Source organism: Muscardinus avellanarius, assembly GCF_963383645.1.
Source record: "Muscardinus avellanarius genome assembly, chromosome: 13".
NCBI classification, from domain to species: Eukaryota; Metazoa; Chordata; class Mammalia; order Rodentia; family Gliridae; genus Muscardinus; species Muscardinus avellanarius.
In genome coordinates, this window is record NC_137799.1 from 21638002 (window position 1) to 21655894 (window position 17893).

Here is a 17893-nt window from a genome sequence, read left to right on the forward strand (position 1 = left end):
GGCATTCAGGGGCCAGGAGGGTGATGCTTTATTTGTAGATGCAAACCCAACCCTGCTCCTAATGTGCCGTGTGACTTCAGACAAGACTTGTAACTTCTCTGAACCTCTTAAGTGCCTGATAATTAGCTGGGCACAGTTGCACTGGGGATTGTGCTTGAAGAGTAGTAATGTTTATATTATGTTTATTTTTAAAGCAACTATTAGTCTTAGAAAATACACATAAGGAGCCGGGCGTGGTGGCACACTCTTGTAATCCCTGTGCTTGGGAGGCTGAGACAGGAGGATCGCACAGGTTCGAAGCCAGCCTCAGCTACTTAGTGAGGTTCTCAGCAACTTAGTGAGACCCTGTTTCCAATAAAATATAAAATAGGTCTGGGAGTATAGCCCAGAGGTAGAAAGCCTCTGGGTTCCACCCCTAGTACCACATACACACACACACACACACACACACACACACACACACACACATATAAGGAGAAGGGGCAAACTTACTTCTAGTTCTACTACCTAGTGACAATTATCAAAAGCATTTTGGACCATGTCTTTCCATCTTTCCTGTTCTTTCTCCATATTTTACTGATTTCTTTCTTTAACGAACTCAACTTGATATATGTCACCTTATACTTGTCTTATTCAGATAACAATTTCTTAGCACCATGCACATCTTCTGTAGCATGACCTTTGATCACTACATAATATTCCTTGGAATTAACAGATTATCATTTCCATGGTCTCCTGTTATTGGACACTGAGGCTGTTTCTAGCCTCCCAAGTTTCAGTCACAGAGTGACTTAAGATTATACTTTCTGGATTGGGACTGCTGGGTTGAAGCCCGGCTTCCTCACCTGTAAAACGTCTACCTCCTGGATTGGACGACGAATGAATAGTGAACAGTAACCCACTGAGAGGCTTTCCAAGATATTTGACACATGATAGGCACACAGTGAAGTTTTGCTGTTAGCGGTACATTCCTGGCACACTTTTTTGCTTGACTTTTTGAAAAGCATTCTGAGAGAGAGGGGGTGGGGAGAGAGAGAGAGAGAGAGAGAGAGAGAGAGAGAGAGAGAGAGAGAGAGTTTCCCTCCACATGGCCACACCCTTCTCATAACCCATGTCTCTGTTGGCTAAGGAGGCCTCCTTCCTCCCCTCCTTAACTACTCAGGGTGAGGTCACGGTTTCTAGCGGGGTCAGTGACCCCCAGGATGGGCTTGGGAGCCACAGGGAGGTGGCAGCATTCCCCTCCACTTGGGAGGGCTGGAGCTCCCTATTTCGTCTGGGATTTAAAGCTCTAGCTTTGGCTGAGATTGGGGAAGCTCTGGAGTCAGGAAAAGTAAATGCAGCCCTGCAGGGAGTGGGCCGTGTGGCATGTAACCCGGGCCAAAGCCATTATTTGTGAGCAGTTGATCTGTGCAGTTGGGCACTGGGCCAAGAATGTCCAGCACATAATCTCATCCCAGAACTCCATGAAGTCAGTAGCACTCCTTTTTTTTTTTTTTTTTTTTGGTGGTACTGGGGTTCCTGGAAGCCCTTCTACCTCCGGGCTACACTCCCAGGCCTATGTTATATTTTTGAAACAGGGTCTCGGATGGCTTCGAACCTGCGCCATCCTCCTGTCTCCGCCTCCCAAGCGCGGGGATTACAAGCGTGCGCCACCACGCCCAGCAGAATCACTCCTATTTTACAGACAAGGACTCTGGGGTTCAGAGAGATTATGTGTCTTGCCCAAGGCCACACAGCTTGCAGAAAGGAGCAGGGAGTTTTCTGTGGGCTCACAAAGCCTGTGTGCCCTGCACACCAGCCGCCCACCAGCATGGCAGCGCTGCCTGCGTGGGTGAACAGGATAGAGAATCCAGGAGGTCGGTGTTCAAAGATAATCTCTAATAACCTCAGACATGATCTGCATTGAGCCGTTGGGTTCCAAAGCCCAGGGAAGGGAAGACGCTTGTCCCAGGTCATACAGGCTGCGACTTGGGTCTCCACTCCCCCAGCCAGGTTTCCATCTTTTCTTGCTAAGATCCTGAAATCCTTACCTGCGCCCGGGCTCCTGAGTCCCTGTGGATTTAACTACAGGATAAATTCAACAATCTAGGCCGGAAGCTGTGGGTGTGAAAGACCCCCGCAGAGGGGAGACCCTCAAGCCTTAGGATTAGCGACACCAAGTACCCACAAGAGACTTATCCTTGATGCAACAAGCAAAAGGTTTATTAAGGAGCCAGTGTGCACTGGGGTTGTCTCATGACTCACGCAGGAGCTGAGATTGACCCCGAGCGCTAGGGGCTGGGATTATTTAAAGGGAAAAACCGCAAGCTGAGGAGGGGATTGGGCCGAATTACATACGTCAAAGGAAAATTACAAAATCATTTAAAAAGTACAATCTGGGATCAAACGTTGGACAAGATGCTAGGTGTGTCCATCTTATTGTCAGCAGATTTCTGGAACAAGGCAGGCTGACCTGGGGGTCACACTGACCTGGGGGGTCACACATTTTTTATCACTGTACCCTTAATCATGATGTTTCCTAAGCTTGTACTTTTCAAACTGCAGCAGAAATATATCCTAAGCTTGCACTTTTAACCCGTAGCAGAAAGATTTCTCAAATCTGCACTTTAACAGGAATGAAGAACTGTTTGCTATGCATTTGGCTAGTTGCTAGGGGCTTTATAATTTTTTCATTAGGATCTTACAGGTGAACTTGGGGGGTGATAGTCATTTCTCTCCCAGGACAGGGAGCTCTGGAAGGGCCAAGCATGGAATCCCACAGCCATTCCCCCAAAGTTGCCTGTCCCTGGTCCCCCCCCGCCCCCGATGGCCGGGCAGCCCAGTGGCCACACCGTAACCTCTGGGCCTCAGGATGTGGTGTGAAGCAGTGACTGTCCAACAAGTGTGGCCCAGCCGGATTTTGGGCTGCCTGCGTGAGCAAAGGCAGGGAGGGGATGCCGAGGACTCGGGGCCCAGTGTGCTGGAAACACCCCCCCCTCCCCCGTCAAGAAGGGCCTGGAGTAACCCGGGGGCTGTGGGGCGTGGCCGGCAGTGGCAGCCACCTGGCATCATGGCAGAGCTGTCTGGGTTAATGAGCAGGCAGGGTGGCAGTGAGTGACAGGGTGTCAGGGGGCCCCGCCCCCCACACAATGGCCCACCTGGGCCTCATTGGGGTTGGCACTGCTCCAGGGTGGGCTGGGGTAGAGCCCGGCGCCCAGATGTGGATAAAACGGAAGGGGGGAGGGCTGGGAGGCGGCTGGAGAGGGCATCTGGCCCTCCTGACTCTGCTGGATACTCACACGCTGACCCAGGGAAGTACGTTCTTCATTCATTCATTCATTCATTTATTCATTCATTCATTCACTTACTGGGCGAACACATTTATCAGCCACAGGCCTCTGCCAGGCCTCCTCCCAGCCCTGGGAGGAGACCAGAGATGGGCGCCTCTGCAGAGCCAGTGGGAGTGGTCATGAAGTAGCTGACGGAGGGCCAGCCACCTTTGGGTCTGCTGCTCTGCACAGGGCCGTATCACCCCGTGGACCCTCAGCAGCAGCCGTGAGGGGGGGCTGCTCTTCCTATCCCCGCTTTGTGGGCCAAGAAACTGAGGCTTAACGAAGTGAATCCTCAGCCAGGTGTGGTGGCACACGCTCATAATCCCAGTACTTGGGAGGCTGAGACAGGAGGATCGCGGTTTGTGGCCAGCCTCAGCTACTTAGTGGGGCCCTTTGCACCTCAGGGAGATCCTGTTTCAAAATAAAGAATAAAAAATAGGGCTGAGAGCAGAATGCCCAGTACCGAAAAAAATAAAAATAAAACAATAGGGCTAGGGGTGTAGTTCAGAAGTAGAATGTCCCTGGGTTCAATCCCCAGTATCACACACACACACACACACACACACACACACTGAAATCTCAGCAGTCAAAAGCCAGCAAGAGGTGGGACTGGGATTCAAACTCACATCCCTGCTTTTGAAGATGAGTTTTTCTCTCCCACATGGGTGATTCCTAAACCTGGCTGCTCTGTGTTTGGACAGTTCTGAGGGCTGAGCTTTTGCTTTTTGCTTCCTGGCCTGCATCTGTAGATCCAGAGGTAGGGGGTGTTGTACCCTGCTCTCCCCACCAGTCCCTGCCTCCTGGGCTTGCACCCAGCCAGCGCCTCCTTGGGTCTTTGCCCCTTCGGGGGTTCTGAGCCTCGGCCCCACTCAGGGCTTGCTCTTGCCCCACCTTCCTCCCTTCCTTCCGGTCCTATTTGATGGTCCCTCCCCACAGAGACCTTCATGATTATCCTAATTCTCACCCCAACCTGCTACTCTGGGTCCCACGGGCTCTCTGCTGGGCGCACACCCCAGACGCTTGGAGTCCCTGATGTGCACAGGCTGATTATCAGGACAGCCTGGGGTGTGGGTGTCCGGCCCCACCTCCCTTGCTCTGTGCCCAGCAATCCTATGTGCATTCTGTCTCCCTGAAATCATATACATACTTCTTTACCGTGACCCTTTTTTCGACTTTCATCTGGTCTGTACCTGGAGGGTGGTGGATGAGGTGGTCCCAAGGCCAAGATGACAGAACTTCCCAGGAGAGCTTTCCTGGGCCGCACAGACCCGCAGTCGACCTGCAAGGGGTTAAGTTCCTTGGGCTCTTGCTCTGCACACAGCAAACCCCCTCCTTCTGACAAACACTTGTAGGAAATCAGGCTGGGCGCTTCCTGCCAGGCGCTGCAGCCTCAGCTGTGGGGCGGGGAGCCGGGGAGCAATGCTTGTCTGCGCGCACAGCTTGGGCTGGCAGGCAGAGCAGCCTGGAGGCGGGCCAGGGTGCAATGGAGGCAGGGGGCTCCCCAGATTTGGAACAAAGACCTCACAGGCAGGTTCCCTGAGCCTGGGCTGGCAGGACAGTGGACGAGCCCGCTCAAGGTAAGGGAGGAGGGCTGTGGGGAGGGGCCTTCCCTTCCGGTCCAGCCTGCGGCCAGCCCAGCCAGGAAGTCCCAGCTTAGGACTCTGGCTTAGGGCGCCAGGCCCCCAGGCAGGGGTGGGCTTTAGGGGGATTTCCTCTAGCCTCAGGATGCTGTTCCAGGCCCAGCTCTGATTGTGTTCTCTTGTGAACTTCGACGGCTGTTAGTCCCTCTCTGAGCTTGGATGTCTTCATCTACATGGAGAGAGTTGGTGCTGCAGGTCACTAAGGGGCCTCAGAGACTCCTTGGAGAGCAGGCCAGGAGGCAGCGGGGGTCCCCCAGGAGTGGCCCCTTTTGCCAAATACGGCTAGGGAGAGGAGACTGGGTTCGTTGGGCCGGCAGGCAATGCAGCTGCTGGGATGGAGAGACCAGAGCCTACACCGGCTATGACACCCATTCTCTTTCTCCTGGGCCTCTGCTGCTCCAGCAAGCTGGGGTGGGGGTGGGGGACCCAGAGAGGTTAGCCAAGTGCTTCCACACAGCCCAAGGCTACCCCCAAGAACAGCAGTTTGTGTCCTGCCAGGTGATCTGAGGTTGAGTCTTGTGCCCCCCACGAGACTGATGGCCTCAGATGCAAAGATCCAGCACTCCAGCTGTGCGTCCTTGGCTTCCCTTTGTGGCTGAGAGGTCCATGGGAGCAGCTGGCCCAAGGAGATTTCAGATGGGGTGGGAGTGGGGTGTACCTGGGAGGCCCTGGCTGGTTGGAAAGGGGCTTCAGAGGGCACGAGGAGCCAGAGGGGGGCTGTGTTGCCCCTGCCCTGGCCCGTCCTGGCATCCAGATGGCAGGAGGCACTGAAGGGGAGGGTCTTGGGCTTTGGAATGGCTGAGGAGCCAGGGACCAGGGTTGTGGCTCAGTTGTGGAGCACTTTCCGAGCATGCCTAAGGTAAGCATGCCTGAGCTCCATCCCAGCACCGCATAAAAAAAAATTAAGTAGGTAGAATGGCTGAGAGGCAGGCCGGGCGTGGTGGCGCACGCTTGTAATCCCCGCACTTGGGAGGCAGAAACAGGAGGATCGCGCAGGTTCGAAGCCAGCCGTGCGCGCTGGCTTAGGAGACCCTGTTTCCAAATATAAAATGTAAAAAGAGGTCTGGGAGTGTAGCCCGGAGGTAGAAGGGCTTCCAGGAACCCCAGTACCACCAAAAAAAAAAAAAAATGGCTGAGAGGCAGCGGAGGCCCTTCTGTGTGGGGCCAGAGGGGAAGAGGAGTCAGGCCTGGCCAGGAACTATAAAGAAAGAGAGTCTGGGGGCCTGGGTGGGGTGAGGGCATAGGGTGGAGCAGATCCCAGGAGGAGTGGCAGTTTCAGAGCAGGGGGACCCTGAGCCAGTGGCCAGTCTTTGGGGGCTTCATCCTAGGGCCAGTCTCCTGGGGTTGGTCCCGGGGCCCCCACCAAACCCCACTGCTGTTCCATAGAAGGCCGACCACACGGTCGCCTGACATTCAAGAACCCATGCCCGTGTCTCTCCTTCCGGTTCAGTCGGCACCTTCAGACCCCTGTGCCGTCCTGTGCTGTTCCCTCTGCCTGCATGCCCTTCCTCGTGCTTCTCCCTCAAGTCCGTTGTGTCTCTCAGTCTTCCTTCTTCAGTGACCCTTGTGTTGTCTCCTCCCTGGAATTTTGGGAAGCTTTCTGCATTCCCCGTGTCTTCAGTAGTGCCTAGCACATGGTAGGTAGTTGGCTTTTAAAAATAAAATTTTTAAGGTTGATTTTAAAGGTTAACAGTTCTGAGGCTGTTGCCCTCGGAAGCTAAATCGATCAGGAACCTCAAAGTTCACTTAGCCCCAGCAAGGCGGTACCCTCTTTGCAGTAGCCAGGGCAAGAGGTGCTGTTTTGCAGCGTGGAGAATTGCAGTGCAGCCCTGCCCCGTGAGTAGCAGCAGCACCAAGGCAGGAACTGAGCCCCCGACACCCACTCTGCTTCTGTGTCGCAGCTTTGTTCCAGCCTGGAGTTGGCCCAAGGTTGGCATTAGTGTGTGCTTGTTGCTTGACTAGCAGACTGATATCTGGGCTCCGTGGCACTGAGCGCTGTGGCTTGCATGGAAGGCAAAAGTCTTACGCAGGAAAGGCTCCCAGGATTAGAGGCAGCCTGTGACCACAGCTGCCTGTACATGCAGAGTCCCCGGTCACAGCAAGATTTCTGTGACGACTGAGTCATCCCAGGAGACAGGATGTTCCTCTTTGTGTGACAGAGGCCTCTGTGATTGGTCAGGCTGCCCTGCGGCAGGGCTAGAAAAAAAGCCCTTTAAAAAGTCAAAAAACCGCATGCCTCCCCTGGCCCCTTCCTCTGAGGAGGTTTCAGAAGGCAGCGCTAAGCCGGAGCCCCTCCACCTGCCACAGCCACAGAAGCAGAGGCCAAGTGAGCTTCAGGGCAGCCCTGCTTGAAGCCTGACTTAAAGTGCGGGTTTCTAGCCCTGTCCCAGGCCGAGCGAGGCTCCCTGAGGCTGGACTTAGGTGTCTGCATGGCTTAGAGGTTCCTCAAACCCGCCCAAGCTGGAGAGCGCTGCCAGGGACTTCCCTGCAGACAACATGGAAAGCGGAGATGAAAACATCTATTTAACATAGTTTTACTAATTTTTTTTTTTTTTTTGCACTACTAGGGATTGGATCCAGGGGCATTCTATCTCTGAGCTACACCCCCAGCCCTATATTTTATGCTTTATTTTGAAAAAGGTTCTCACAAAGTTGTGTAAGACCTCACTAAGTTGCTGAGGCTGGCCACAAATCTGTGATCCTTCTGTCTCAGCCTCCCAAGTATTGGAATTACAAGTATACGCCACCACGCCCAGCTCTATTACACTTTTTTTTTTTTTTTTTTTTGGTACTAGGGGTAGAATCCAGGGGCTTTTCTACCTCCAAGCTATATTCCCAGACCTATTTTATACTTTATTTGGAAACAAGGTCTCACTAAGTTGCTGAGAGCCTCACTAAGTAGCTGAGGCTGGCCTCGAACCTGTGTGATCCTCCTGTCTCAGCCTCCCAAGCGCGGGGATTACAAGTGTGTGCCACCACGCCTGGCTCTATTGCATGTTTTCAAGAATTCACATTAGTGGTATTCTTTTTAATACTTGTAGTATATTAGCGTGAGATAACATATTAAAGATATAATATATATGTGCACCAATGTATTTTTACTGACGGATTATATGGCTTAAAAACAAAATTCAAGGGTTGGGGTATAGCTCAGTTGTACAGTGCTTGCCTAGCATGCTTGAGGCCCTGGGTTCAATCCCCAGTACTGCAAAAAAAAAAAAAAAAGTGTTTTGGGCATGGTGGTGGCATGACTATAATCTCAGTACTTGGGAGGTTGAGACAGGAGGATAAGGCCATCCTTAGCAACTTAGTGAGAACCTATTTTAAAATAAAAAGTAAAAAGGGCTGGGAGTGTATTTTGGAGATAAAATGCCCCTGGGTTCAATCTCCAGTACGAAAATACATAAAACGCTTGTAATCCCAGCATTCGGGAGGCTGAGACAGGAGAATCGAGATTCACAGCCAGCCTCAGCTACTTAGCAAGGCCCTTTGCAACTCAGTGAGATCATTTTTCAAAATAAAGAATAAAAATAGGGCTGGGGGTGTAGCTCAGAGGTAGAATGCCCCTAGGTTCTATCCCCAGTACCGCAAATAAATAAATAATCAAAACTTGGAAGCCCATGGGGCCAGGACCAACTGTTGCAGGTCTTGACCTGGCCCCAGGTGGCCGGGTGATCTGGGCCAAGTGACTCTTCCTCAGCCTCAGCGTGTCACGTGGAGGTAGTCTCCACGTCAGGGCAGGCCTATTGAGAGGATGTTAGCAAAGCTGTGCCCAGGCCCTCAGAGTAGGGGCGCAACATGTGGTGGGAGTTATGGGGTCCAGGAGTAACACTAGGGGTGACCTGCATGGGGGGCAGAGAGGAGGAGCAGGCGGGAGGGAGAGGCAGCCGAGGTCCCAGCGGGAGGGGGTTCATTCCCCATCCTTGCCCCAGCCCTGGAGAAGTCTTTCTTTCTTGAGCTAACCAGTTCCCTGGGGAACTGCAGAAATATTTCTCCAGAAATAGTCTCTTTCCCGAACTATTTTTTTTTTCTTTTCTTTTTTTTTTTGTTCTCTCTTCCCAACTGTGCGAAGCAAGGCTCCTGCCAAGGACCCAAGAACTCACGAGACTGAAGGAGGGAACACAGCCCATCTGTCTGTCTCGGGAGGGCTGGGGTTATGCAGAGCTTGGCCTCTGCCCTGAGGGCAGAGTAAGCAGGACCAGAAGGCTCCCCACCCCTGTCTGTGTGGCTGTGGGTCTTGGCTCTACGGGCCTCAGTTTCCCCAGCTGCATTCCTGCCAGCTAGCCTGGGCCCTGCTGCACAGATGCGCTAAGGTCCTCAGACCTCCGCGGCTGGCTCCTGGGTGGGTCGCTGCCGGTTGGTGGCTTTGCGTCTCTTAGGGCTGGCACAGTGCTGGGCGCCGGGGAAGTGCTGAGAAAGTGGGGGAAATGACCAGGAGAGTGTGAAAGGAGGAGGTGGAGGGAGGTGGAAAGAGGAGGAAGGAGAGGTTAGGAGGCAGGCAGAGCAGGAGGCCTGCCCTGTCACCCTTCGCCTGCCAAGCATCCTGGCTCAACCTCCCAGAGCAGCCAGAGAGGAGCTCTCCACCTGCACCCTGGGTCGCGCTCTGTGCCTGGGAGGCTCACCGGGGTCTCTCCTCCCCTGCCCTTCCCACCAGACCCCTGTGGGCAGTGCCACCCAGCCCCTAGCCCATGCCACAGCCCCCTCGGGAAACCACCTCCTCCTGCTCAGCCTTGGGACCCACAGTGCTCCCCTTGCCTGAGAATGCTCTGGGGTTTTGTGTTTTTATTGCTTTTGTTTTTTTCCTGTTATGAAGTGAAATTCATATAACATAAAATTCACTATTCTAAAGTGAACAATTCAGCGGTATTTGGTATATACACCGTGTTGTATAACCATCCCTCAGTCTAGTTCCAGAACACTTTCGTCACCCCAAAAGAAAACCTGAACCCAGTAAGCAGTTATGGGCCGTCCTTTCTTCCCAGCCGATGGCAACCACCAATTGCTTTCTGTCCCTATACACTGACCTCGTCCAATTCCCCGAAGTTCCTAAGCGTGGAATCATCCACCCCGAGGCTCTTTGTCTGGCTTCTCTCCCCTCCCATGATCTTTTGAGGTTTATCTACATTGTAAGATGTATTAGATGTTCTTTCTTTTTTTCCTTTTTATGGCTACATAGAATTACATTGTATATAGATGTCCCTTTTCCATTACTTTGAACATAGATATTTTCCTCCATTTATGTTGTTCCTTTTTTTTTTTTTTTTTTTTTTTTTTTAGTGGTACTGGGGATGGAACCCTTCTACCTTCAGGCTACACTCCCAGACCTACTTTATATTTTATTTGGAAACAGGGTCTCAAACTAGCAAAGCTGGCTTCAAACCTGTGCCATCCTCCTGTCTCTCCCTCCCAAGCGCAGGGATTACAAGCGTGCTGCCCGGCATGTAGTTCCCTTTTTATGGCTGCATAATATTACATTGTATGTAGATACCACAAGTTACTTACCCCTCATTCATTGGTGGATATGTTTGGGTTACTTCCGCCTCTTGGGGACTGTGAACCTGGATCTGTCTGAGCCCCTGTTTTCAACTGTTTTGGGTACTGGAATGGTCTCTTCCACATTTCCCTCTCTCACCCTAAACTCTTCCCCCAGGGAAGTGGGGGCGGTTCCCAAAGGAAGTGGCTTCTGTACCGTACCTTCCCTCCGTCCTGGGCCAGTGTCATCCGGCCGCATGCCTCCCTGTCACTTCTTACCTGGATTTCTAGCTGCCTGGCTTTCTCTGCTTCCCCGGGCTGGCAGTTCTTCTGTAAACAGGGCCTGAGCCCAGCGCACAGGCACAGGCCTAGAACTGGACACATGGTAGGGCATGGTGCTGGAGCTGGCCACTGGGATCCTGTCCTGCGATTTCATCAACCTCTGGAGGGAGAGAGGAATTCTCATCCCACTTTTACTGATAAAGCACGGGAAGGAAGAGTGACTTGCCTGAGGTCACACGGCGTGGGAGTGTGTGTGTGTGTGGGTGACCCAGGGTCTTCTAACTCCTGAGCCCCGCTGGTAACTTCTTGTTTGAATAAAGGAGGAGCCTCGAGAGTTACTGTTGTCCCCTGATCACACCCCTGACAGGTCACAGGCAGGATGGCTGATGCGGAGAGGAGCTGGCGGTGACTCTGGGGTCCCCAGCGGCAGCTGTGACTCTGAAGATGAAGTGGCCCAGCTGAAGCCCGAGCCGGGCCGATGGCCAGCTCAGGGACTGAGGTCCGCTGGGCCGGGCCCGGCCTGGGAAAGGGGCCGCAGCGGCGGCGCTGGGCCTGGGTCGAGGAGAAGGATGCAGAGAGAAGTAGCGAGTGTGGCTGGGGGGAGGAGCAGCACTTTTCCGACACCTCCAGCCCTGAGCTGCTGGAGGACTTCCTGGCCCAGCAGCACCTGCCGCCCCTGCAGTGGGCTCCAGACCCGGAGCAGTCGGGAGGGTCTTCAGGAGAAGGTGAGCCTGCCCCGCCTGGCCCCGCAGTGGTGAGCTGCCCCCGCGGTGCCCTGCCTTCCCGCAGGGGGGGGGAGGGAAGCAGGAAGAGTTTGAAATCCTTAAATTCTTTAAAATCTATAACTTAAGATTAAAAAAAAATTCAACTGCATGGGTAATACTATTCATGGCACAATCCCCACAAATTATAAGAAAAAAAAAAAAAGAGGTAAAATGAAAAATCACTCACCCCACACCATGACCACTCTTTTCCATAAGTACAAATACGCAAACGTGGCACACCTGTGCACCAGCACCCTGCGTGGCCCTCCACCTCCCGCTGCTTTAACTTGATAGGAACATTTACTCAGCTCTCCAAACCTTCTTCCACAAGTTACTCCTGAGGCCCACATAGAATTCCAGGGAGTGGGTCTGCCATGATTCTCTGGGCCAGTTTACTACTGCTGGGTATTTAGGCTCTTTCTTGCTCTTGCTAGCATTAATGACGGAGAGATGAATGCCATCGATACATCTTTGCACGCTTGACTTTGTAATGTCATTGGTAATTTGACTTGCTTGGATCGGGGGTCATGCCCATTTTTAGGATTATTAAAAGATCCCAATAAGCAAGCCACGTATGGTGGTGCACACCTGTAATCCCAGCTCTTGGGAGGTTGAGACAGGAGGATCGCAGGTTTGAGACCAGCCTCAGCAAATTGGGAAGACTCTCAGTAACCTAGTGAGACCCTATCTCAAAAGGCTGGGGATATAGCTCAGAAGCAAGACACCCCTGGATTCGATCCCCTGTAACTAACACACACATTCCCAATAAGCAGCGAAACGTGTCGTTCTTTGTTCTCTGCGGTGACTGTTCCCTTCGCGTCGAGACCCTCGTAGGCTAACTTCCCAACTTTACTTGGCCGGTTCCTTCTCCTGAATCTAGGCTTTCCCATCTGTGAAACAGGAGCGCCAGTACCATTGGAAATAGTAAGAGCTGGACCCAGGCACCTGACTGCACTTAGATTATGAGTAAAACCCTCTGAGTCAGGCGCTGGGGATGGGCAGAGCCCATGGGGGTGGTGGAGACGCCCTCGGGCTGCTTAAAGTGGGGCTCGCCCCCAGCTGCCCGCCTTGTGGCCATTTCCCAGCTCTCCACCAGGGATCGGGGACTGAGATGCTCTGGTGACAGGGCAGAGGCATCTCCCTGGGGTCACATGGTAACCCCTGCTGTGATGTAACAGCTGCTGCCATCCTGCAGATGCTGGGCACAGGGCTGGGCAGGGCCCAGCCTTCCCTTTCTCCTCTCACTCTACCCTCTACCACGTAAGAGAGGAAGGCTGGAGAGGTCTGTGACTCACCCATGACCCTCAGGGAGGAGACAAAGGTGTTGGAGTGAGCCCAGGGTTCCCTGGCTCCAAGCCCACACCCTTACCCCACTGCATGGCCCCCAGTGACAGGCACGAGCTTGCCCACCTGGCTGGGGCCTGGGTTCCAGGCCACGACTGCTCTGAAGTTACCAAGAGTGAGTGGCTTAACGTCTCTGGGCTCCAGAGATGTTATAAGTCTCAGTGCTATAAACAGCACGGTGTCTCTAGATTGTATCTCATGAAACTTTGGGTCTATCCCAGAAGCCAACATGGGTCTAGAACAGAGTGGGTGCTCAGTAAACACGCCTGCATGCCTGATGGAGGGATGGACAGGTGCTGAGTCGGGGGGGGGGGTGAAGGGTGGGAAGGCGAATCTTTCTTGAGCACCTCCTATAATAATTACAAGTCCCCACTTTGTGGGAGCTTTACATCCTCTGTCCTCCTCCCCCTCATCTTCCTTTCTGTTCAGTCAGCAAATAGTACCAAGTGCCTCCTCTACAGATGGAATAGTGAACAGAGCCAGCGAGTGTCCCCGTCCTCAGGGTGCAGAGGGGGACCCATATTAATAAAATAGATGGACAATTGCCCTGTTATGGGCAGAACCATCATATGAGAGTCTGTAAATGGGGGAAATTTGGCGTACGGGGGAGCTCCCGGACTTGGTCCCTGGGGTTAAGGCTGAACTAGTGCCTCAAGGGTGAGGAGGAGCCACTGGACAATGAGAAGGAAAGGTCGCCCCTCCGCCCTGCGGAGGGATGAGCGTGCGCACGGTCCATGTAGCCGGAGACAATGTGCAGCTTGGTTGGAGCTGGGAGAGGCTGTGGGAGAGGTGGGTCAGTGGAGCTCCTGGGTGGGAGTGGCAGGGACCTTAGGTCGCACCTGGGAAGGTGCTGCTTTTGTCCTGGGAACAACAGGGAGTTTTCAGATGCGGGTGAGAGTGCAGATTGAGGAGGCGATTAGGAGGCTGCAAAGGTCTGGGTGAGACAGGATGTGGTGGGCATGAGTATGGATGTTGGTACCCGGATGTTGGTACCCAACTTCAGAGCCGTCGGTGAGCTTGAGGGCCATGTAGGAGGTACTGTGACAGGGCCAGGTGACAGACTGGATGAGGGGAGAGGGAGAGAGGTGACCAAGATGCCTCCTGGCACAGGGTGGGATGGCATTGCCGACCTGCTCATGGGGACAACACTGGGTTTGAGGTTGGCACTTGAAGGACCTTTGAGGCCACGGGAGGGGTGTCGCATAAGCACCTCTAGTATGTGTGTGCTGGGGGAGCTCGTTGGGATTTTTGCTGTCCCCATGTGAAGAGAAAATGCAAGCCAGCATCGATGTGATGGTGACGTCACAGACGAGTCCCGAGCTGGCCCTGCTAAGCCGAGTGGCCTCTCTTTCCAGCGACCGAAGCCGAGGATGTGGACAGCCCAGAGAGTTCCACCCTGCCTCTCACCTGGCTCCCCCAGCAGGATCTACAACTGGACGTGACCGAAGAGGAGCCGGATGAAGCACCCGGGAGCCCCGAGGCCGAGGATGGCCCTGGCGGCGTGAGCTCCCCCAGGCTGGGGTGTAGGGCCGCCGTCAGCTGGGAGGGTCATGGCATCAGCAGCCCTGTGGCTCTGGGGCAGGGCCAGGCCAGCGGCTGGGCGGCCTCTGGCCAAGAAGCCGGTGGAAACAAACTTCCAGAACCTTCTGAAGTCAAACCATCCGCCGAACTGGGCTCGGTAAGGTCCTGGAGCAGTGGGACGATGAGCCTGGGTCACCCTACCGACAGCCTCGATTCTACCTGGGAAGGAGAGACCGATGTCCCCGAGCCCACTGCCCAGGCAGAAACCAGGCCCCAGAGCCCCGGCCACCACCTCCTAAACCCAGATGATAGAACCGAGGGCGGTGTTACTGGGGCAACAGCCACGGAATTCCAGGACTTCTCAGCTCAGGCAGCCCGGAGCCCCCAGAGCAGCAGTGCAGGGAGATGGAAGACACAGGCTCCAGGCCTGCCTGGTTTGCAGCCCTTGGACCAGACCTGGAAACAGACAAAGACATTGTCTAAGCCGCTGCCCTCCCGATTCACCGGCTCCATCAGTCCCCCGAATCCTCGACCCAGGCCAGCCCGGAAGGACAGGTCGCTGCCCAGACAGGAAGTCACTCTGGCCGGCCGCTCCTCTTCTGAAACCCCCAAGTATGGTCGGGGGCGTCTGAACTACCCACTCCCTGATTTTTCCAAGGTGGGGCCTCGGGTGAAGTTTCCCAAAGATGAGAGCTACCACCCTCCCAAGTCCAAAAGCCATAACAAGCAGCCTCAGGGTGCCACCCAGCCCCTGATCTTCAAGTCGCCCGCTGAGATTGTGCAGGAGGTACTGCTGAGCAGCGGAGAGGCGGCCGGGGGACCCCCTTCTGCCCACCCTGTTGCCAGGGTGCCCCAGGAGTTTCAGACGCCAGAGCAGGCCACCAAGCTGGTCCATCAGCTCCAGGTAAGCGGGCCCCCCGTCCAGGAACGTATCACCCAGGCACCTGTTGGCTGGGATGGAGGCAGGTTGGCCTTGGGTATGTCCAGGAGCCACCTGCTGGTGGAGGGAGGGTTGTCCCCAGAGACAGACCTAAGTCCTTGTCTAAAAAATATTACTGATGCTTCAAGGATGATTTGTTTGTTGCTTGTTTTCAACTTGTACCATGAAAAATCCCAAACTATTCAGGAGAGAAAATAGTATACCGAACACACACGTACCCACCCACAGCACACACACTGAGCAGCTCCCAGCGGCCTTTCCATCTGTGCCCGACCTCTGCCCCATCCCTCCACCAGATTATCATGAGGCAGAATCTCAAGCACCCAGTCACTTTATATTTTAGTGTCTCTGTGTCTAAAGATAAGGATTCTACCTTAAACATAACCACAAACTCATCGTTATACCTCAGTTTGAATGCCAGTTCCTTGACAGTGCGTTATCAGACGTCCAGGCCGACTCAGTTCTCCCTGTATCTCATCTGTGTGTGCTTGCTTCTGTTAGTTCAAAGTGGGATTCAAAAGTGGCCCGCACAGCTTTTGGTCCACGTGTTACTCAGGACTCTTTTCTCCTTCCCCCCTTCTTTTCTTTCCATCTTTTTTCTCCTTTCTTTTTTTCCCCTTTATCTTTCTTTCTACTTTTCCCTTTTTCTCTTATTCTTTTTTTTTGCATCTCTTCTTTTCAAATCTCCTTTAACCCTCAGACGCCTTTCCTCCTCCTCCCTCTTCCTGTGGTTTACCAAGGAGGAGACGGGTTCTCCCTGGGCGTCCTCCGCCGCCCCCTGTTGACTGACAGCTTTCTGGGTTGCCCTCTGTGTGAGGGCGGGACTCTCTCCTCTGGCCCCCAGGCTGGTGAGGAGGGCGAGCGTGGCCAGGGACTGCCTGCCGCCCGGGGGGTGTGACGCCTGCGGCCCCTCCAGGGTACTGCTCACAGCTCTAGCCCCCATCCTTCATGGGCAGTAACAAAATGGCAGGATTCTGCTATTGTCACTCCTCTGCGTTAATTGCTAGACATTTTCTGAAAAGTGAAAATGCCCCTCAGCGAGCTGCACGGTTAGCAAGGCCTTGCTCCTAAGGGAAAGACCAGAGAAACACCGTTCTGTCCTCCGTTGTCTTCAGCCCAGTGCATCATGACGTTCCTTGCACCCTGCAGCGGTGACCGGTGGCCCCAGCTTTGGCTTGTTTTAATGATGCTCTGGGTTTGTTGAAGACAAGTGATCCTGAGCAGATGAAGCCATGATTTTTCAGTCTTCTGTTTTTTTCTACCAAGGGAGTCTTGGGTGACATTTAGCCAGCCATTGAGAAGTCCTTAGTAAGCACAGGCCACTTAGGAATGGCACTACGTGAAAGATGGGCGTGGCCTTGCACCTCAGTGCCCACATACAGGCAGAATGTTTGGACAAATAAGGTGGCCCGCCGGGTGTGGTGGCGCACGCTTGTAATCCCCGCGCTTGGGAGGCTGAGACAGGAGGATCACGCAGGTTCAAGGCCAGCTTCAGCTATTTAGTGAGGCTTTCAGCAACTTAGTGAGACCCTGTTTCAATATAAAATAAAACTGGGAGTATAGTCCGGAGGTAGAAAGCCTCTGGGTTCCACACTCAGTACCACAAAAAAAAATAATAATAATAATAAGGTGGCCCAGCCCATGCTGCTCATGCTCCAAGGTGCCCCCCTCCCCGGAAGCCATCACCCCAGCCTCGCTGGCAGGAACTGTCCTACACTCCAGAATTTACACACGGGGATCTGTGTTGTATGGAGGCTGGAGATGTCTGCTTGGCTCTCAGCATTGGCCTCTCTGGCTCCAGAAACCCCAGAACCCCAGGCTGGGGGTTCTACCCACAAGGGGCTTATGGCCAGTTTTGTGTGCTCCGTGGGTGGGCTCTTGACCTCTCCTCTCTCCTTCCCACAGGAAGACTACCACAGACTCCTCACCAAGTACGCTGCGGCAGAGAACACCATTGACCAGCTGCGCCTCGGGGCCAAGGTACGGGGCAGGGGCAGCTCCCCAGGAGAGAGCACCTTCTCACGGTCTTAGATCGAGGCCACTGCCTCCTGCCAAACCCCAGAGAAGAAGAAGGTCCCTGTGCAGTGGTCTCTCTTGTAGCACTGAGGCCCCACTCCATTACCAGCCAGCCGTGTGGGTTATGGAAGTTGCTTGGGCTCTCTGAGCCTCAAAGGAGTGCCACAGAACTTCTGCTGAGCCCTTGGTACTTGTTTGCTGGGCCCCATCTTCCGGGGTCACACCTTAGCCGTGTGGTCCACAGCCTCGCCCCTCACCCTGCTGAGGCCACTGTGTTTGTGGCAGGGGGAGCGGAGGGGAACTCCATCACCCCTGGAGAGCTGGCTGCGGGTGGTGTGCCGGGGACCTTCTGTTTTTCTGGGGTGAAGCAGGAAGTGGGGCCTGTTGCAGCCCCTGTGGCTTCCTGCTTTCCCCACACCCTGTCTTGCCCCATGAGGTAGCGGTGGAGGGGCGTGGCAGAGGCAGACCCGTGGCTCCCCACTCATCCCTTCCACAGGCCATCCGGCCTGGCCTGCCCCCCTGAGCTCCTGGGAACCCCGCCCCACCCCAGGCTGCTCTGTGTCTCAAGGTGCTTCCTCCTCCAGGGAGCATGGGCTGAGGAAG

The 17893-nt window shown here is 54.1% G+C and overlaps 1 protein-coding gene across 1 annotated transcript in view; it reads left to right on the top strand.

The window, feature by feature from the left end:
* Positions 1 to 11183: 11183 nt before the first annotated feature.
* The window catches only part of AKNA (AT-hook transcription factor), a gene marked incomplete at both ends in the record, with an annotated part of 36684 nt that continues 29974 nt past the window's right edge, over positions 11184 to 17893 (top strand). Inside the window, 3 exons of the mRNA XM_080708905.1 lie at positions 11184 to 11430; positions 14169 to 15238; positions 17180 to 17254. Of these exons, the coding sequence (XP_080565031.1) occupies positions 11184 to 11430; positions 14169 to 15238; positions 17180 to 17254 (1392 nt within the window). The remainder of the gene's footprint in view (positions 11431 to 14168; positions 15239 to 17179; positions 17255 to 17893) is intronic.